Raw genomic sequence first — 22,161 nt, 5'->3', positions numbered from 1 at the left:
CAAATTCGAGATTTTTTGTTAAAAGTAAATGGATTTTATTTATCTCATCACATTCTAGTTAGTGATAACGGAGTGCACGGCATGTTAGGGATCAATTTTTTATGTTAATATCTTTTCAATCGAGCTCATTGCGTTCTACTTGATTATTGCATTTTACATCTAGCTTCTATATGATTTGATAATTATTGCACATGAATAAATTTATCCAATACATATCTGAAGTTAAAATAATGCTACTATAGATTTTTATGACATCCAAAAATAATCTTTTCTTTAAAAATTTTGTTTTTTAAGATACCTTTTGATTACTATATTAAGAACATACATTATAAAAAAAATTAATTATATATATATATATTTTTTAAAAAAAGTCTAACTATTATAATGAGATGGTATATTTAAGTTTAAGTCCTTAAACAAACGTCTATCTTGTCAGACTAATATCTGTCTGATGAATTCTCCTTGTTTTAGCTTAAATTATCTTTCTTTGAAAAGTGATTAAGGATATTAATTGAGCAATTTATGAATATTAAGTAAAATAATTGTATAAAGTATAGATATTAAGAAGTGTAACATGCATTCCCTTTGAATCTTTGATTAAACTCTATTTTTTAGTATTAATTCAAAAAATATAGTACTATTGTTATGACATATATTGTTCGCTTTAATTGTAAGTTTACACAATTTTATTGTTAAAAATGAAATAAAAATGTATGTATTATGTGAATTTGATTTACGACTTATGAAAACTTTTTATTTTCTCTCTCAATGAAAAGTCTCTATAATCTATGGACGACCCGTGGAGTTCATAAAAGAAAGCAAAGAAAGGCTCGCGACAAAGCTGTCCTCTCTTTCCGTATCTCTACTTACTGGCTGGGTGCAAAAAATACTGTAATAATAACAAAGCTAGATAAAAATACTGTTCATTCAGAACTGATTCAAATAGCAAAGACCCACAATGTGAAATTGACCTAAAATATCATATGCAACTCATTTTTCAAATAATTTATCAGCTTAGAAATTTGACGATCCTTCTTGACTCGCCTTTTGTAAGGACCATCACATGCTTAGTTTTGATTGTTAGTTCTACTTATATTTAATTAATATTTTTTTCGTCTAACAATAGTTGTTCACTATACTAAGAATAGTTGTTCAATAATATTTGTTCAATTTAAAAAATAAAAAGATAATTTACATTTTGTGTCTATTTTACCCTTATTGTTAAATACTATTTTCATCTAAACACATTACTGCATTAAGTTTAATAAAGTCGAAAGGATATTATTTATTGTTTCTAAGGGGTGTATGGCGTCAATAGTGGACAACTATTGTGGACGGACCTACAGAGTATATATATGAACCCACTTCGTTGAAAAATAACACTTTGTATATGTATATTTTGATCAGTTTTTAAAATTTTATATGTATATATATTAACTTTTGAACTCATTAACACAAGTGTGATCCTTGATCGAGTGGTGAAGAGGGCTCAATTTTTCGAGCACACCCGAGTTCAACTTCCTGTTACCATATTTTAATTTTATTTTTTATACCTTAAGTCCGCTTCGTGAAATTTTAGGCCCGTCACTGACAACTATCTTTGGAGAGAGGAAGTAATTAATTAGCAATTCAATTAGTTTGTCAAATATGAGAAGATTGGGGTAGTTGGTTTTGTGGTTTAAACTGTTGACTTAACTCACCTAATATTATGTGAATATTTAGTCATGTCAAACTACGGAGAAAAAAAGGGGAAAATTGGTGAGTTTTAACGTGTGAAATCAAATTAATATTCTTTTTGTTTAAAAATATTATTCGTTTTTAATAAATATATATTTATTTTTGGGAAAGACTCAAGTATGGGAGTATTGAAAAAGGCTTATATGTGTCATATGTTAACAGTTTGACTTATTTATGTTATTATCGTTATAGAAAAGGTTCATTCATGCTATTTTTCATTAACAAAATTCATATTCAGATTTTTTTTAAAAAAAATCATTAATATAATATGACCTCTTATTAAAGGTCCACGTTCACCAATATAAAATCAGATCATTTAATCGAAATAAAAATAAAAACCCAACACTCATAAACATAAAATCGAACCCGACCTATACTCCAAAGTTATAGGATTACTCTTCAAAGACTACAAGTACCTTAATTATGATTCATAAATAAAATGTTCAGAGGATAAAAATTATATCTTACGAAGATATAAATAAAGATAAATATAGTCAAACATCTATTCTAATTAATATTTTTTTACATCTACAATTAGTAGGATTTTATCTCCATAAAGACAACTCAACATTAAAATAGGTTTTTCTTGATTTTGTCAACCTCAACATTAATGTGTATTAAATTAAAATCTACTTATAAATATTGGTATTTTAAAACAAAATTAAGCAGTCATTTATATCTCTTTCTGTTTCAAATTTATCCATTTTTTGTTTCATTTAATTACTTGGACCACCAATTAAATAAGATCTCTAAGAAAATAAAATGTAAAAATAAATAAATATTAACAGTGATCAAATATCTTCTTTCGATGAGAAGGGGGTTTAAACAGACAGGTTCATTCAAATTTAATATTTTTAACCGAGAACATAAATAAAAATATAAAAATTTAATAATATTCGATAAATAAATACGAGAAAAAAAAATTTGGCCATAAAATTTGACTAGAATGATATTTTACTTATGTTGTTTTACCTTTTTAAATATTCTTACTCTTTTAACTTTAATAAATTTTAAATAAATAGAACAAAAATCAATTTATTTAAAATTAAAAAATATCATAAATTTTTAAAATTTCTGTCTAGATGTGATTAGTGGTAAGACGAATATATTTAATTTAGTTTAAATTCTAAATTTCAATTTTATTAAATGGTCTTCAAAAGTTATAAAAGACAGATAATATGAACAGAAAAGAATAATTACAATGGAGAAAGGACTTATTTTTTTTTGTCACTAGTATTAAAGAACAGAGTTTGTTGGTTTCAAAGCCAGTTCTTGGTTTTGTAACAAACTAATTTGTGATTATTATGCATATTAATTACAGATAATGCTATATTTAAGAAGTTAAGATTAGTGTGATTAGCATGGTCCATCGGTAGAAGTAGACTCAAAATTTAAATTGTACATGGGTTCAATCTTTTACGAATCTTAGCAACGAATTTATTATAATTATAATTATAGTTAAATTTTTGTATCAAACTGTAACGACCTGTTTAGTCGTTTTGAGCTGCAGATTTAATTTCTGGAAAAACTGGCTGAGACGACGGAACTCACGACGGACCGTCATAGGCACGACGGACCGTCGCAGGGGTCTCGTTCCAGAACACTTAGACTTTTGAAATTTGGGTACTGAAATCGACTCTCTGAACTTCGCGACGACATGGCAGGACGGACCGTCGTGGGCACGACGGACCGTCACAGACCCTTTAGTAGAATTGAGTCTCTGAACTCTGTGACGGAGCAGCAGGACGGACCGTCGCAGGCGCGACGGGCCGTCNTTTTGGGGAATAATAGATGTTGAATTTTAGAAGTTATTGAATTGGTTTTATTAATGAGTTTAAGTCTTCCGCATTACTTTCTGTTGATATAAATTGAAATGTTAAGGGTTTAGATTGGTTGGTTCGCTCACATAGGAGGGTAAGTGTGGGTGCCAGTCGCGGCTCGGTTTTGGATCGTGACACAAACTAATTCAAATTATTTTGAATTTCACTTTTTACTAAGTTTTATTTTTATAGGTACCACATAGAACCCCTACACCCAACCCCACCTTAAAAAAAGATAAAAGAAAAAAAAGAATGGACCCCTAAAAGAGTAAAAAATAATAAGAAAACTCAAATTTGACAGGCTCTCATTTTGAATAATTCAAAATTATTTGTAACCTCATTTAACTCTTTTGAACTTCTATACCAATATAGAAGGCTCGTGACGTTCAATTTTCAAAAAAGTCAAAACTCTAAAGATTATAACTAGGTCAAGAAGCTTTGTTGTTATTCTCCTTAATTAGAAAGTTTCGAAAATTGATATAACACATTTTTTAAAAAAACTTTAATTAGAATTAGAACAACTATTTTTAGTATGAGGATCAAATAATATGAAACAGAACGAGCATTTTCATTGTCTAGTGACTTTAATATAACTTTTATAGAGGTATTCAAAAAGTGAATATAAAATGCACTTTTGTTGCTAGAATTCTGAGGGATCAAAAGTGCTAAAATAAAAAAGTTATAATGAAGATGTGGACGTTTTTATATTTTTTTTGGGATCATGTGATACCAAATTAAAAGGACCACTCGTGACTTTTAATTAACCTTATTATAATCCATAATGGATTCCTCACCTTTTAAAAAAATAAAAAATTAAGAACCTTTTTGTGTTGCAAAGTTTCACACAAGAAAAGAATTATGAAAGGATATATAAAAGTTAATTTTTTTAGGATTCGATACTTATATTGATAAAATATAGTTGGGATACACGTAAGATAGACCTAAGACCAGAGTATATTTGTGTTGTGCAAATGTTCATTAAATATAATGTTACCCACATTTGAAATAGAGAAATTACTCACTATTAACCCCAATGGTGGAAAATATATTTTCTCCTGTCACATAAGGTAAATATAGGCAAATTTTTATGATTAACATTAATCAATAACTTGGTAGTAGAATCTTTATGTTGTCAATGTATATATATAAATAATGACCATAATCATCGTTCTTCAGAATTCACTAATAAAATCACATTGAGTATATTATCATAAATTAATCATTTTATCATTGATGAGGTCCTTCTAGACGAAGATAATCATACATTACTCCTTGAAAAGGGTTAGTAGCTATTGCTTGTGTAAGAAAAATTGTGTTTGTTCCATTTACAAGTAGATTGCCCTTTACTTCGATACTATAAAGAAAATATAATCCATGAATACCATGCCTCGCGATTGCATTATCTCCCCCTATTTTTCCTGTCGTAAAATGAGGTTCTACAACTTTTTCATCGTTGAAACGAACCTTATAGAGAGAAAGAACAACGATTCGTTGATTTTTCATGTATAATTTACACATAAACAAAAAGAATAGGAAAATTGACTTGATTGAAATGAAACATACTTGTAATTTAGCTCCTTGAGCTGCTGCAAGAGCTATTTGGAGAGTGTAATTTGATGCATTGTCAACAATTTCAAGGTCAAATATAATTTTCCATGTGGTAGATATATAGGTCTTGTTTCCTATATTCCTGCACAAGGAATTGACATCGTTATTCAAGAAACAATAATAACAAATTCAATATAATTTCGATGTCTTATATATATATATATATATATATATATTTATTTATTTGTATTTAGCTTATTGTTAGAGAATGATGCCTATATATATATGCATGTCAATACATACATACTATGCCTTGATGGGTAATTTACAAAGTGGCATTCTGAAACACTAAGTTCACACTATGTGCAAAGGCACTTGAAAGTGACCACTTAGGTTACACGATAATAATTTTACGGTTACATTAAGCTCACATTATATGCAAAGGCACTTGAAAGTGACCACTTAGGTTACACGATAACAATTCTTACGGTTACGCCAAATCTCCCCTTCGTTACAAAAATGGCTAGGGATTGGCAACTTGCCCATTCAATGACTTTGGCACTGGATGTTTCGAAAATAGAGATTATTTCCTTTTAAAGTAAATCTAATTTTATTATTTAGATTCAAAGATATATCTTAAATGAAAGAAACGAGAAAAAAAAGAATAATTCACAAAAAAAAAAAAGTAAAATGACAGTCGAGTGCACTAAGTTTCCTCTAAGCATGGGATTAGAGAAGGGAAACAACTTGAACTCGTAACCTCTGATCACGCGACAACACCACTTATCGACGCACCAAATTAAATCTCCCTTTACTTACAACAATAAAAATAACTAGAATCATAGGATAAAATACATACCTAGTAACATGAGCAAAAAACCAATCTTTTGAGTAATTGCTAGTCCCAACATTGTAGACAAGATCATTTTCAGGATATAAAACACTATATTGTTCCCACAAACCATATTGTCTAAATCTGCAAACCAAAAATAAATGTGAATGAGCTACAATATTTTCAGCATAACAAGAAAATATTCAAAAATAGCCATTGAACATTTTTCGATCATACATTGATTCAACATTGTTTTGGTATACGTGCGTGTTAAATTCTGGAGGTGGCGTTGGAACGAAAAACTCAGCAGCTGTTCGATCTGGTACACCGATTTCCCAAAGTGTAGCTCCATTTCTAGGAGGATTATAAACCAAACTCCCTAAATCAATACTAGAACCTGCATTTCGATACACATTCAAATTGAAAGAAAAACGAAAATGAGTTCATAAGAGCACTGAAATTAACAAATATGAGTAGTACAATAGTCTCATTCTAAACAAACATCGAATGAACAACAATAACAACATATTCAGTGTGATTCCATAAGTACTGAAGTCATTGAATTAACAAATAACATAAGGGCTAAGTAAGAAATTGAAACCTGGAGTAACTTGTACATCAAAAGTGTATTTGTAATCCCCCATAATTCCTGGAACGGTTGCATACAAATTATATTTATCAGATATGACATTTTGTATGGTGAAATTCCCCATAGCGTCTGTTTTAGTCCAAAATTGATAACCCTATAAACAAAACGAAATAAAATTACTCTATTAATAATTTATGTTATTAAATTTTCTTATTAATTTATGAATCATGCAACTTTACTTTGTTTTCTCTTTGCCAAGATCCAACATCTCCTGGTGGTGCTAACCCTATATAACCGTTGGATGCGGATACTAAAGTCATAGAGCTGAAAATACAAATTATAGATGTTAAATAATTTTAGAAAATTTAATCATTTTCTTATATAGTCATGTTATTATGAAGGTAGAAAAAAAGAAATCAAATTTATATGTTTTGAGTTAAATGAGTAGAACTTTGTCTAATATTTTAGTTATTTAAATTATACTACTTTTATCTTATTATATATCAATAAGATTTTTTAGAACAAGAACAATTTTATAGTATTGTAACAAATGACTAATATTTTGTTAACATGAAAAAGATACCTTCCTATATATAATAGTATTGCAACTCTTTGCCTACAGAACTATCAACGCGTTTCCTATTGAAGGAATATCAGATACAAATTTTTGTATTGATAATTTTTTTTCTAACTTAACAAAAACTTATTAAACAAAAAACTAAATACAATTCATCAACTTTGCAGATTAAACTTGACAAGATTCATATAACATTTTAACATAGCAAAAATCTATGATAGAAAATAACACCCTATTATAGAACATTTTCTGTCACAAATCAGGAAAGAGTTTATTTTTAATAATTATATATTTTGGACAAATATTGAAGTATGAATGAGTAAGTATCTTGAGGAGATAGTAGAACCATTTCAAAAGGATTAATATCTTGTGACCAAAAATTTTGTTTCTTTTTTTCAGGGAGAGTTACATTTCTGATATACTTATCCATAATGAATTTTAATGTTGTGATTGAATTAAAAAGGATCTTATTTAGCTTCTTATTCGTGTATAAATACAACTTCAATTAAATTATAAATATAAATTAAATTTATAATTTATTTGTCAGAAACTTTATTTTGTTTTTCGCTTTGTCAATATCATATCTCATGATGATACTGAAGTATTAATACTGAAAATACAAATTATAGATATTAAATATTAATGAAATTTAGTTTAATTACACTCATAACATTATCACACAAGAACTCAAAATTAAACAATATCATTCCATTTATGAGACACAATAGAGTTTTCGCCATAAAAATAGATTATTAATCGAATCCACAATAATCAAAGACACTACATTTTCCAATTTTGATGCATAAATGATATGTACACAGATACTAAAGAATGAAAGCCAGAGATAACTACCTGTCGTTAACAAGAAGCTGGCCTCTAACCATTCCCCTTTGATTAGATTTGATGTACTCTTCTGAAACTGGAAAATCATAAGGCCAGCTTGCAACTTCTTGATTCATCTGTAAATTCGACATGGAATGCTTTCAGTAATACGTTAACTGAATCACTTCAGACGACATCCCAAATCGATACTATTCTCTATGTCTCAATTTATGTAACACACTTTCCTTTCAAGTCAGTCGCAAAAAGTATTGACACATTTTAACTTCAAAATGTTTATTTTACTCTTAATGAATCTATGACATGTTTTTAGACCACAAACAACGTCACATAAATTGGGACGTAGGGAGTAAGAAAATAGTAAAAGATTAATTTGTTACCCTTCTCTTAGCATCATCCCAGAGTATGATGGGATTGTCCATAGCAGAAGAATTTGAGTTAAGATAGAGAAATACAGGGCCAATAACTTTTTTCCATGGCTCTCCTTGTTGAAATTTGATAACAAGATCATCTCCAGCAAAATGTCTACTTACAAATATCTGAGATAATGAATGAATATTCAATAACAACTACTACTATTACTAGTATGTCTGAGTTTGAAACAAGTCGTGTATAATTAATTCAAATGTACTTACGGATAGTACAGTTGGACCAACATGTGAAGTGAGATCTTGTTTGTAAGGTCCTCCAGTACGAAATTCATCATTCGGAATTATCATCCAAAATCCTACTGGAGGATTAGTAGAACTTACCCATCCATGAACTCTATCGTCTTTGTTATCACTTGCATAAAAGTATTTGTCATCCACCTGCAAATTTGTAGATGTAAATTTGTGACTTCCTAGGAAGTCACATGTTCGAGATGTGGAGACAGACTCTTGTAGAAATAGATCCTTGTGGTACGAGTACAACCCTGCTCTGATCCTGTACATAGCAGGAGCTTAGTACATCGAGCTGCCCTTACTGTTATAATTTTATATAGCTTGCACTTCTCTATCTAGGACGAAGGACAACATGTTCGTACAATAAACACCTTCAATTTCCTTCTTAACATAGGTATTGTTTACAATAGTTAAGTAAATAAAAGTGTCTCATATAACATATTAAACTTTTAGATGATCTGGTCATACGTTCAACAGATACATGGTCTAGAATACAATAGATCTTACCTCTCCTTTTAGATTTGGGTTAGTTGGATTTGTCAAAAGAACAGCTTCTTTGTAGTCAAGCACCTTCCCCGTCTCTCGATCCACTGGCATTGGCATGATCCTCTGCCTCTCGTCCGAGATAGCCATGTAATGAAACCTATAAATTAAAACATCAAGTTTCATACTTTGACCTTACCTCTACCTCGTGGAGATAGAGAGGTTATTTCCAAAAGACAACTCAACTCAAAAAAACAGATGATATCTTAAGTAAATGACGAGAAAATGTAATTTAGTACATGTCCTGTTGAAGCTTGAACACAACTCTTAAATTTTCGATATATACAAGGGGCCATCCTTCTAAACGTTCAACGATAGCATACGTATAAAATCCAGGTGTGTCTCGTAACATCACAAACCTGAAAGTTCATCGATTTAGCATACGTATACAAAATTGAGATTTCTGAAGAAAAGAAATTGAAAAAATTGAGCTTTTATAGTACACTTCACCTTAAGTCACTGTTTAATGGAAGTTCATCAGATTGAGAAGCATTCCATGTACTTTTAAACGATATTTCTGCCTGGTTTTCGGTATCCATAATGACCTCGAAATTATTTTCCAAGAACCTGGATTTTACGCGAAAAATGGACATATAATTTTGTAGGATCGAATTTCATGTATCATAATTTTGTGACTATAAGGTAAAGATTACTTTTTTCGAGCTCTTTTAGACGTTGTACGATTCCAAAAAATATCCCAATACCTGAAAAATGTCATAGGTTAAGCCAAACAAGTTTGAAACAGAGGGAGTAAGATGTTTATAGGTTATATACCCTCTATCTTTTTCAACATTTTGAGTCGCGAGTAAGTTGTTGACTCCACCATATGATATGCTCGTAACAAAACCATATGGTATTGATAATGTAACATTGACAATGCCATTGCTCATCGTCACCTGAAGAGAGACGATATAGGATAAACACGCGATAAGATGTGCAAAATCATGGATCAAAGTACAACAATTTGAAAACAATGTACGATTAGACATATACTGGCTAGTTTAGGTAGGTAAACAGAACGATGGATAGTTAGAGGTATAAATTTACTTGGTTAGTTTGTATATCCAATCTAACAATCGGCGATTCTATCAATCTTTGCCTGTTTTCGGAACAATAAACAGCAAATCAGTATGCAAATCTTCATAGAGATTAGATTACTCTTTCTATCAACTTAAAAGAACTAAAATGCAGAAAATGCCTGTTTTAGATTGTTACAAGAAGAAATGTCTCACATAATCAAAATCGAAACTTTTGTGACATCTCAACTTTATTCAGACACGTTATTTACACCAAATCAATAAATATGTAACGAGTGTATTCTACAGGGATGTACCTTGGCTCTAATACCAAGTAAGAATTAAATAGGTTGATTTATGATCTATATTTTATTTTATTTCAATCTAATCAATTTAAAATTGAAGTAACTTTTTGGATGGGTGATAATTTGTTGATGAGTAAGTTACATGGATCAACTTACTCGCACCTTAATTATATTTTCGGATATATTCACTACCAAGTACATTTCTACCTCTTACGATAGTGTTCGGCTATTTGTACACCTCATCACACTTGTTACCTCTTACCAGCACAACATATATATAGAATAATTGAATTTATCCACTAAATCACACTAACTTGTGAAAAAACTTTATTATAACACGTTAAAATACACTGATATAAGAGTTAAATAAATGAAATAGAGACTTACCCATCAACTACCAACAATGTAAAAGCAACCATGGTAAACTCCACAACATATAATAAGCTTAGTTGCATATTCTTCCCCATGTTCTGCATTTTCACAATATAAATATGTTGATTGATTTATTTAATGAGGTGAATACTATATTAATTAACTTTAATTAATTGATTAAATATATATGGTGCATGTGTTAATTTACCTAATTCATCTACAATGGTTGCTGAAGCTATTAAATTAATTAAATATTAGTTGCTAAAATTAGGAGTTAGTCACGGACGTAAGTAACATAAGGACAGAAAAATGTAGTTTATTAGGTTCAACTTTTTTGACTTATATCCATATATATTTATTTAAATAAGTGAAATTAGTTGTAATTATTGAAAAAGTAAAGTACAAAATATTGTAGATAACGAAATTATGTGAGATTCTATAAGACAGGTACAATTTCAGTTAGGGTTTTTATAGACTATTTTACTAAAAAAATGTTGTTTATGTCTAGAATAGTTGATATATTTTCTCGTGAAAAGTCACTCCAAATATCTGTAAAGTCTTGGGATATTCATAAAAGATCAAAATGTGGCCAATAATCTTTTAACAAGCAAATATTTCAATAAAAATTCAAAAAATCTTCATGCGAATGTGAAATAAATTCGCAAAAAGTCCAAATCATTTTAAGACAGAAAATATACTATTAAGAAAGAGAACTACTTGTACTGTTTGTTAAAAAGTATATAATTATTTATTTTTTCATGCATTAAAATTTGTTCCAAACAAACATGTTACAACATATTAAATTACATAAGCTCAAAAATGAAACTCAAACATGAATGTTTAAAGGGAAAAAAACAAATTTACTATGTGAAATGGAATAAATTTTCCCCGAGCAAATATACCTTTAACTTGTGCGAAGTAAAATAAATTTACCCTTAGGGGAGGAAGCTAATAACGGGTGATATCACGTGTCACACAATTAAGAATCAACAAATACAAATGGAGGGTAAATTTGAATTTTTTACAAATTTTAGGAGAAAATTTAATCATTTCTCATCATTCAAGAACAAATTAAACTCTACCATCAATCACCTTTTTTTTCCTTTTTTCATCACCGTCTCTCTCCGTTATTATTATCACCATCACCTTCACTATCATCATTTCTTGGTCCTCTTTCTTTTTTCTTCTCTCAATCCCCGTCATCCCACCATAGAAGAAAATGCATAAATGATTTGAACATGCGATATAAAATATTATTTGTATAATCAGATAAAAGAAAAGACTAAGAAAGAAAGGGTGATTAACAGTAAAAAGTAGTATCATGAAAAGATAAAATATGAATAAAATAATCGTATAGAGCCCAAAACAAAATGAAAAAAGAAATACAAAAAAAAACATAAGCTATATTTGTGATAATTCGAAATTCATAAATGATGAAGTTATTAAAAATGAATAATTTTACGTACCTCTTTGTGGATTTTTTGTTTCTTTGTTTCTTCAAAGTCTCATATGTTTCTCTTGTGGCAAAAACATTGGGAGAGACAATTTCTCATAAGTTTATTTAATAATATCATATCATTTATTTAAAAGAGATTATAGATGGAAAACTACTTCTAACCAAAAAAATAAAAAAAGGAAAACTACTAATTAAGTAAATTTTAAAAAGTAAATATATTGTGCTATATGATTTTTGCACGTATCTACAAGGAAGAAAATTAAATCATTAAGCTATGGAAGCAAAAGTCATCTATTTTATAATCAAGATGCTAAATCTTTCTTTTTTCTTCAATTAGAATTATACCTTCCTTATCTGTCCAACATTTTAATTAGATATATATATATATACACACGTTATTTCAAAATAATTGTCATTTTAGAAAATTAAGATATGATTAATTATTTATTTCTATCTTTACTCTAGAGATTGATATTATTAATAATGTGGCGAAAAATGATAATAGTATAAATTTAACCAAATAGTAATTAAGGATAATTTAGTCAAATTACTCTTTTAATTACGTAATATTTTTTATAAGGCATATTGAAAAAATATAACAATTAAAATGGATCGGAGGGAGTATTCATATTATAGAGTTTTTTTAGTATCTGATTATAGAAAATATCTTTCAGATTAGGTGTTGGTGTACACATTATATTATTTCTTTATAAAACACCTATTTTCTAAATATATAGGTAGTCAATTTTATATTATATTATATTGTTTTCAAATGAAGAAAGAAGTAAGAAACAATTTTTTTAAGATTTTTGGTTGTTGAGTTGTTGGTTAGCTTGCAAGTTTCGAGTGGTGAATTAGCTAACAATTTGTTGTGACATGTTTTAGGCCTTTTTTTGCTTTTGATTCATGTAGTGTTTTCTGATAGCTAAGAAACAATGTTTTTGATTGTTTTTTTTCTCACTTTTTTGTGTTTTCGCTTTTAAATATAGTGTCTATAACCAAAAAAAGAAATAATGAATAAAAATAATATTTTTTTTATTACTGATGAGGTCCTTCAAAACGAAGATAATCATACATTACACCTTGAAATGGGCTAAGAGCCAATATTTGTGAAAGAAAAATTGTGTTTGCTCCATTGACAAGCAATTTGCCTTGTATTCCAATGCTATAAATCCAATATAATCCATGAATTCCATGTCTTGCAATTGCATTACTTCCCCCTATAAGTCCTGTTGTAAAATGAGGTTTTTCCGCATTTTCATAGTTGATACGAACCTTAAGAGAAAAAAAAAGATCTATGTAAGTTATATCGAACAAAATTTATCTAGTCACGTTAGTCTAGTTAGAAAATAATATTTCGAATATCATATTATGATATATACACATATGTTACTCGTTGTTGTCAGATTTTCCAAAACTATATCATTTTTTATGAACCCGAACAATATAACATATATTTGAAATAATATTAAGTCAAGTAATTAAAAAGGGTATATAAATACATACTTGAAGTTCAGCTTGTGAAGCTGCAGCAATAGCCAATTGGAGAGTGTAATTTGAAGCATTACTAACATTGGCAAGATTAAATATAATTTTCCATGTAGTAGCTTTATATTTATTGTTTCCAATTTTCCTGAAGAAAACAAAAATCCATCAACTTTTTTTGAAATCGATGTTTCATGTTGTGTTCTATATAGATAATTTACTATATCAATCAAAAAAATCGAAGCAAATGTCATTATTATAAAAAGATTTAACTGTATAAACGAGCTTACCTTGTAACATGAGCATAAAACCAATCTCTTGAGTAGTTGCTAGTCTCAACATTGTAGACAAGATCAGTTTTAGGATACAAAACACTATATTGTTTCCACAAACCATATTGTCTAAATCTACAAATCAAAATAAAATAAACCACAATTATTTTACAATTAATTTTAAAAAAATTTATAAAAGTGTATTTTTGGAACTTACCTTGATTCAGAATTATTTTTGTATTTGTGAACTTTGAATTGTGGAGGTGGATTTGGAATAAAAAATTCAGCAGCAGTTCTATCTGGTACACCAATTTCCCAAATTGTAACTCCATTTCTTGGAGGATTATACAATAAATCACCTAATTTAATATTTGAACCTATATATAGGTACACAAAATAAAAAAAATTAGAAAAAATTGTTTAGAATTAGGAAAAAATAACAAGTGATTAATTAAGTAAGCAAATAAAAATAAAATTAACCTGAAGTAACATCTACAATTGAAGTGTATTTGTAATCTCCAAGAACTCCTGGAATTGTTGCATACAAATTATATGTACCGGATATGACCTTTTTTATAGTGAAATTTCCATTATCGTGAGTTTTTGTCCAAAATTGATAACCCTGGATATTATAAAAATGAAATTTAAAAGAATAATAAATCTATATATATAATCAAAGTATTCTTCAATTTTTTTTTTATAAATAATATAATTATTTAATTAACCTTACTTTGTTTTCTCTTTGCCAAGATCCAGCTTCTCCTAGTGGTGCTAATCCTATATAAGCATTGGATGCTGGCACAATATGTTTACTGATAAAACTTATAAAACAAAAACACAAAATAAAGAATCAATTAGTTATGTTTCAATCTCAAATTAATTAAATTGATTATATGAATCGTTTATTCGAATATTAATAACTACCTTTAATTTAAATTAGTCAAGACTCATCTTACTATAGATATGTGTATGGCTATATATTATGTCAAAAGAATCCTAGGTCTTATCGACTCTCCTCTTATGGATATTGGCTATATATATTATATACAAATCAACCTAGTATGGCTAAGGTTAGAGTGCATGTAGACATTGAGGTTAATTAAAGATCTCGAAGTATTAGTAACCTTTTGGGATCACGTACCATATTTTTACTAAACAATAGATATCATCAAGGATCAAAACGAATAAAGGTACATATGATAAAGTTCGTTTTGATAATTTTCCCCGTCAATGATATATAGCCAAATCAAGATCAGATGGGACGATCATTAAGAAGCCAAAGCAAACTACCATAGGAAAGTCTGCCCCCGTCTAGCTATATATATATATATATATATATATTCATTTTGTTAATTTCCCTGATATATAGCCAAATCAAGATTAGATGGGACGACCATTAAGAAGTCAAAGTAAAACTACCATAAGAAAGTCTGCCCCCACTAGCCATATATATATATATATATATATATATATGTATGTATATATATATATATATATATGTAAGATGTACCTGTCATTAACAAATAGCTTGCCACTAACAGTTCCTCTTTGATTAGATTTGATGTAATCTTCTGAAACTGGAAATTCATAAGGCCAACTTGTAGCTTCTTGATTCATCTGTAAATTTAGTTAATTAATATGATTAGGCACGAAGTTTACGAAATATGTGTAATGCCTTAAAATGTGATGTCCATGACAGATTGTAAACCTCTGAAGAAAGGGTGCACATTATATCCTAAGCGAATTCACAATATGAGAGCAAAAAGAAGTTAGAAGGCTTATAAAAACGAGTTCAGAATTAACTGTTGCGAAATTGTCACTAGGGTTAAAACCCAATGGACAAATACCTAAATAGTTGAACCAAGACTGTAACATATCTAAACATGTCATGTTTAAAGCTCGGAGTACTAAATAAAGATAGTCGATTATTTTTCCATTTAAAAAAGAAAATAGACTAAAAAAGAAAGTAAGACACAGAAACTGAATCGAAATAATATAAAATAGTAAAAACTGAATACATACTCTTGTCTTAGCATCATTCCACAGCATAGAAGGATTTTCCTTAGCTGCAGCATTTGAATTTAAATACACAAAAACAGGACCAATAACTTTTTTCCATGGTTCTCCTTGTCCAAATTTAATTGCTAAATCCTCTCCAGCATAATGTGTACTCACAAATATCTTGCAATTATGGATAAATAAATAAAAAAATTAATAGCAAGTTACATTATTATATAATATAATTTAATTAATTAAGTAATTAATGACTTACACTAAGTACAGTTGGACCAATATGTGTTGTAAGGTCTTGTCTAAAAGGTCCTCCAGTACGATATTCATTACTTGGATTAATCATCCAAAATCCTAATGGTGGATTAGTAGAACTAACCCATCCATAAACTTTACCATCTTTATTATCACTTGCATAGAAATACTTGTCATCCACCTGCATAATTAAGTGTAAAAAATCATCATTTAAGTATTATTTGTACTTTCTATGATAGCTAGATTTAAACTTGCATATAGTATATGTGTGAAAAAATGACTTGATCGGATATGTAAATTATATTTCTTTTGTTTTATTTTATATGGCACGGTCAATTCCAAAAAGAATGTCATTTTCTTTATGTGGTAAGTACATAAAGGTGCAATTTCTCGTTTATCCTTGTTGGTCCTACTTAATTTTAATGATAGTACTTAATACATTTAATAGGAGAGAGAAAAATTAATCTATATTTTGACTTTTTTTTTAAGGATAATTTGATAAACATTTCAAAGTCTTCATTTATTTCTTAAATTTCGTGCATGATCAAATATTATCAAATAAAATGAGACGAAAAAAATATTAATTATAGAATCGTACCTCTCCATTTAAATCTGGATTAGTCGAATTAGTGAGATGAACAGCTTCTTTATAGTCAAGAACTTGACCCTTCTTTCGATCCATTGATGTTGGCATGACACGTTGCCTCTCATCAGAAACAGCCATATAATGAAACCTATATACATAAATATACAATTTCAATATACTATATATTTATTTTTATCCAATTCAAAATTAAAATAGTTATTTTAAAGAGAAAAAATTACAGAAATTACATATTTTAAGGTAAAATACAATCTATTTCTTTAAAGATTATAATTACAAAAATTCCTTAAAAGGATTACAATAATATAAGCGTCGATACATTAATCTAATGTGTAAGGTACATTTATCGTTAAGTAAGATACAGTACATTTTATACATAATACATTAATATGATGTACACTAATCTCATGTGCAAAATACATTTTATACATGATACACTAATCTGACGCACGAGATACACTAATGTGATGCGCGAGATACATTAATTGGATGCACAAGATACATTAATATGATGTGCGAAATTTAGGAATTTTGGAAATTTGTAAAACTTATAAGCGATAATGATAATAAGTAAACTAAAAGGTGAAATTTTCATAATTAATCCTATTTTGAAAGAAATATCTTTTTCATTAATGACATTTTAGATATTAAAAAAATAAATACATACATGTTTTCTTGAAGCTTGAACACCAGCCTGAGATTTTGTATATACGAAATTGGCCATCCTTTTAAACGTTCAACGATTGAATACGTATAAAATCCAGATGTATTGCGTAGTATTATAAATCTGAAATTAATTATTCTCTATATATCAGCATATTGTTATAGCAACCAAAAGATAACATCATGATAGAAAAGTTTGATCGTATATTCAGACAATATAACATTATTTTTACGCTATTAAAATCGCATAAAATATAATTTTGAAAAAAGGAAATACTTACCTTTTATCAATGTTTAGGGGAGGTTCATTTGATTGAGAAGCATTCCATGTTCTTTTAAATGAAATTTCTGTCTGATTTTCATTATTAATTATTACCTCAAAACTTGTTCCTGAAAGCCTGCAAAATAAAAAATATATTTAACTTAAATTTTTAATTTTATACTATTATCGTATTATTGTATGAATAGAATCCTTTCGTTTTTAATCATATAAGTCTCGAATTTAATATTAATGAACTCTACATAGTGTTAGACTTTTAACAAACACTAATTCTTTCCGTCAAAAATCGGACTATTAAAAATGTTATTCTTTTTAATACAGAACGTCTGTTGAGAATTCACATGAAACAGACTCTCTTATAAAAATACAAAATAAAATTATATTAACAGATCCCTAATAAAATTTAGTACACCGAATTGTCCTTTAATAATCGAAGAAAAAACTTACTTTGCTCGAGTAGTATTAGGTCCGGTGTTATTCCAAATAATATCCCAATACCTGAAATAAACATAATAAAGTATTATAAGTAATTAATTTCTACATTAGATAAAAATCTAAATTATTAATCGAAGTTTAAAGATTAATTAATTTACCCTCTATTGGTTTCTACATTGTGGGTGGATAGTAGATTTTGGACCCCACCATATGATATGCCAGTGACATCACCATGTGGTTTTGATAAAGTTATATTAAAAATTTCATTGCTCATCGTGACCTATAAAATTTAAATTTGGGTGACATAATCAATCAACGTATCAATATTATTATTATCTTATAATAAGATCTAATTAAAAAGTGTAAACTTATACATGTTTAGGTTGTATGTCCAATTTGAGTGCTGATGTTATTGTCGATCTTTGCCTGTTTTAGAACAAAGAAATAACAAAGTTAGGTAAATGTTTAATATTTTTAATTTAATTGAATAACAAACTTAAGCAATTAATCTCCGAAATTGTACATTATAATAAAAAGATAATGTGACTCTCGAAAATCGTCTTTATATCGTACCAAAGATAGTAGGAAATTTTATGCCCTTGTTGTGACAAAATTAGGGCATGTATGCCCTTCTTTCATATTCCAATTAACGAAATTATTAAAAAAAAATTAAAATTTTACATGATGTGCCAACATTACAAACAAAACAAAAAATTCTTACTCTAAACCCCTCAAATTTTTAACAAAGGATAAAAATTTCCTCGATAAATAATATAAGAGTAGTTTTGATCCTTTTTCGTCGAATAAAACTGACATAAACTTACCCATTGTGAGGATGACAATCAGCAACAAGGAAGAACAACAAAGGAACCATAGTCACCTCCAACACATGTACACTTAATTGCTTATATCTCCCCATTTTCTGCATTTTCACTATAAAAAAAATAATTTTTTTAAAAAAAAAATTGATTCAATTAAAATATAGAATATAATAACATCAAAAAAAAGTACAAGGTGACTTCTTTCGTCTATCAAATCCTCTAATACTGATATAATAATTGAGATGTATAAAAGTTAGTACAGATCTCACTGTCATGAGGGAAAAAACATGAAAATTGATCCATATAATAACAAAAGAAAGAAAAGAAGTTTCATACCTCTCTAATTTGCTAATCTTCTGTATATGTAAATATAATATTTGTACTGTATTATGCTTTTATATAAGTTGAAAAATCTGTCATTAAATTAAATAATTTTCATTTAAAGCTAAATCTTAGAGGAGATTATATTTGGCCAATAATAATGAAAGAAACAAGTCATATTTTCTTAAGGAAAGTCAAAGTACTTATAGTTGACAATAAATTAGCTTTAAATAAAGTAAATACTAACTGTCATTCCAATAAAATGCCAAATCAAATTTTTATATTAGATTTCTTTTTCAATATGTTCTTCATTTCAAGAAAAATAAAATATTGCCAGTTAATGGATTTCAAAAGAGGAAATCTTATGAATAAGAAGTAAAATCAGAGGTGTAAAATAAGCGGATTGTGTTAAATTTTGAATGGAGTGGGTTAAAATGAATCGAGTTAATAAGTGGGCGGATCAATAGTTACTTAGGCTGATATACAACTCATAATCTAACCTGGCTAATTCTTACTAAATTAGTAAGTTATAAGAGAATTTTACACAATTCTCATAGTGTTATAGTTAATTATATCATATATTTGCTCTTTTCCTAGCTAATTATAAAAATTCTTTAAATTTAATTTGGATATGTTGACACCCAATTTCGACCCTCCCCGGTATAAATTAGTTCTCGAGCTTCTTAAATTTTCCAAACAATTTATTAGTTTTATAAATTTTAAGAAAAAAAATATATATGAAGTTTGCGTTGTTTTGAATAGTTTTGTCATTTCTTATAACTTTTAGATAATATATATATTTTACATAATTATGTATATAATTAGTATATTTTATGATTATTCAAAAACTATCTCAAAATATTTTAATTTTAGTACGTATTCTATTAAACTAATTTAGTTTAAAATTATGATTATATTCGGAATCGCTATTTTACAAATAAATTACTAAATAAATAGGCTCGTTAATAAATTTATACCAAATTCGTTTTACTTTAAATCGATGGACTATTATTCCTTTTAATTCTTCTTTTTAAGGAATCGATCTTGGGCCTTTCCCAACTCTCCAGCCCACCTTAACACTTAACTCCCAGGCCCACTCCTCTACCAAACCCAATTAATTCCCTTCTTCCCCTCCAACCCAATGTCAGCCCAACTCCCTTTATTTGTTCATCCGACCCAACTAACAACCATCCGTAGGCCCAAACATAACCCATCCCAACTCTTTCAGCCCACCAAATTAATTCCCACATCCGTCCAGCCCAATCCCGTTTCCCTTTTACCGGCCCAATACACTTCCCTACCCAGCCCACTCTCTTCTCTCACCCGACCCAAACCCCCCTTTTCCTCCTTCTTCTTCTTCGCGTCAACTCAGTCCCAGAAGAAATAGACGCCATTTCCTGTAAAACGCCAAACGAACCCAGAAACAGAAAAAACGCAGAAGAAACAGACCCCCAAAACGGAAATCTCCCCTCCCTCACGCGTCCCTCTCTCCACTCTCTCCTCTCCCCATCGCGCGTGGACGAGTCACAACGGAAACCTGCACTCCCTCCGTACGCAGCCTCGCAGATGGCAGACCTGTGTTTTCGTCTATGCCAGACGCGTTTTCGTCCTTGGGGGGCGCGAGATCAATCCACGTCTCCCCTCAAGGACGATTGGAGCGATCCCAGCCATCCCCTCCCCTTTTTCCATTTCCGCAAAGGGCGAAATTTTCAGAAAAAAGATGTTGCTCCATTGAGGGAAAAGTTTTCAAATTTCGAATTCGAAGTGGGCCGAATTCGTTTTGCCCGCCTTCCCCTCGAAAACCCTAGTTTTTCCTATTTAAACCCCCCCTCCCTCTTCAGATGAGGGGGTTAGAAAGTTGGAGATTTTGGTTGAAAAATTTTTAGTTGAGATTTCGTTGTAAGGGTCTGCCGGAGTAAATTTCTTTCTGTTTATCATTGAAATATCAAGAAACTCGAGAAAAACATCGCAAATACTTTGAAAACGACTGATAGACGGAAGAGTTGCTAGTGTCTCGTGTTTGAGTCTAAGTTCTCGACTAGACTTCGTTTCTTCGCCAGGGGTTCGAGTCTTTGTAAGGTGGTGAAGTCATTAGCTCCTTGCTGTTCCAGTTTGCCGCTTCGGAAGAGGTAATCCCCTGTTTCGTACGATTTCCTTGCTTCTTTCGTTCTGAGATGGCTTTTTCTGAAGTTCGGCAATCTGTTTCTGTGATCTGTTTGATTTTCTCGTCGCTTTCCATCTTTAAGTTTCATTCATGTTGAAAAAAAAAAATTCGATTGCATATCGAGTAGGGGTTTGTATTGTTGTGAATGTGAGGCATTATACCTCGTTTGGCTGTGCTTGAATCTGGAATGTAGCATGACGATTTTTTTTATTTTTGTTTAGTGTCGATCAGCTTCGTTTTTATCAGTGAGTGCATCAGTCTGTTTTCTTTAGCGAGTGTGAAGTCCCATGTCGTCTTTTCTTCTTCTTCTTCTCGTATGTTTCAACTCTGTTAGGTTCTATTTGGGAACTGCTCGCATACAGTTATTTGCTTTGATTACTGTTGTGTTTAGCGTTGAGTATGTAAGTTCGAATTGGATTCTTGCATCATGTGTTAGATAGTCTTCATGTATTCATCTTGAAGGTGCTGTTGGAGTTGCGAGTTATGCCATTTCATATCTAAGAGTTGTAGAATCAAGGTTCCTAAGTTTTGAAAATCGCTGTTCATTAACGTGG

The 22,161-nt window shown here is 29.4% G+C and overlaps 2 protein-coding genes across 4 annotated transcripts; both read right to left on the bottom strand.

Annotated features, from left to right (window-relative positions):
* Positions 1 to 4,738: 4,738 nt before the first annotated feature.
* On the bottom strand, positions 4,739 to 12,400 carry LOC107004102 (probable rhamnogalacturonate lyase B). Of its 3 annotated transcripts, none has more exons than XM_015202335.2 (17): positions 11,934 to 12,163; positions 10,857 to 10,939; positions 10,196 to 10,247; positions 9,923 to 10,044; positions 9,802 to 9,852; positions 9,599 to 9,715; positions 9,388 to 9,507; positions 9,113 to 9,248; positions 8,579 to 8,752; positions 8,324 to 8,482; positions 7,956 to 8,062; positions 6,766 to 6,850; positions 6,539 to 6,680; positions 6,175 to 6,334; positions 5,965 to 6,081; positions 5,121 to 5,247; positions 4,739 to 5,021 (listed from the first exon to the last, which is right to left on the bottom strand). In XM_015202335.2, exons 1-17 carry the CDS (start codon positions 12,042 to 12,044, stop codon positions 4,785 to 4,787), a joined length of 2,100 nt encoding a protein of 699 aa, XP_015057821.1. In that variant the 5' UTR covers positions 12,045 to 12,163; the 3' UTR covers positions 4,739 to 4,784. The 3 variants fall into 3 exon arrangements, with proteins under 3 accessions (XP_015057821.1, XP_027768662.1, XP_027768663.1); XM_027912861.1 differs by lacking the exon at positions 11,934 to 12,163 and adding an exon at positions 12,308 to 12,400 and having other exon boundaries at positions 4,740 to 5,021; XM_027912862.1 differs by lacking the exons at positions 10,196 to 10,247; positions 11,934 to 12,163 and adding an exon at positions 12,308 to 12,369 and having other exon boundaries at positions 4,741 to 5,021.
* A 915-nt stretch (positions 12,401 to 13,315) lies between these two features.
* LOC107003578 (probable rhamnogalacturonate lyase B) lies at positions 13,316 to 19,220 on the bottom strand. Its single transcript, XM_015201910.1, has 16 exons — positions 19,126 to 19,220; positions 18,676 to 18,727; positions 18,460 to 18,581; positions 18,314 to 18,364; positions 17,868 to 17,984; positions 17,591 to 17,710; positions 16,918 to 17,053; positions 16,327 to 16,500; positions 16,077 to 16,235; positions 15,565 to 15,671; positions 14,785 to 14,875; positions 14,535 to 14,676; positions 14,272 to 14,431; positions 14,073 to 14,189; positions 13,804 to 13,930; positions 13,316 to 13,572 (listed from the first exon to the last, which is right to left on the bottom strand). Exons 1-16 carry the CDS (start codon positions 19,218 to 19,220, stop codon positions 13,336 to 13,338), a joined length of 2,007 nt encoding a protein of 668 aa, XP_015057396.1. The 3' UTR covers positions 13,316 to 13,335.
* Positions 19,221 to 22,161: the final 2,941 nt, after the last annotated feature.

This window comes from Solanum pennellii, chromosome 11 (genome assembly GCF_001406875.1).
Source record: "Solanum pennellii chromosome 11, SPENNV200".
NCBI classification, from domain to species: Eukaryota; Viridiplantae; Streptophyta; class Magnoliopsida; order Solanales; family Solanaceae; genus Solanum; species Solanum pennellii.
Note: the sequence above shows the minus strand (reverse complement) of the source record. Positions and strands in the feature narration are given on the sequence as shown.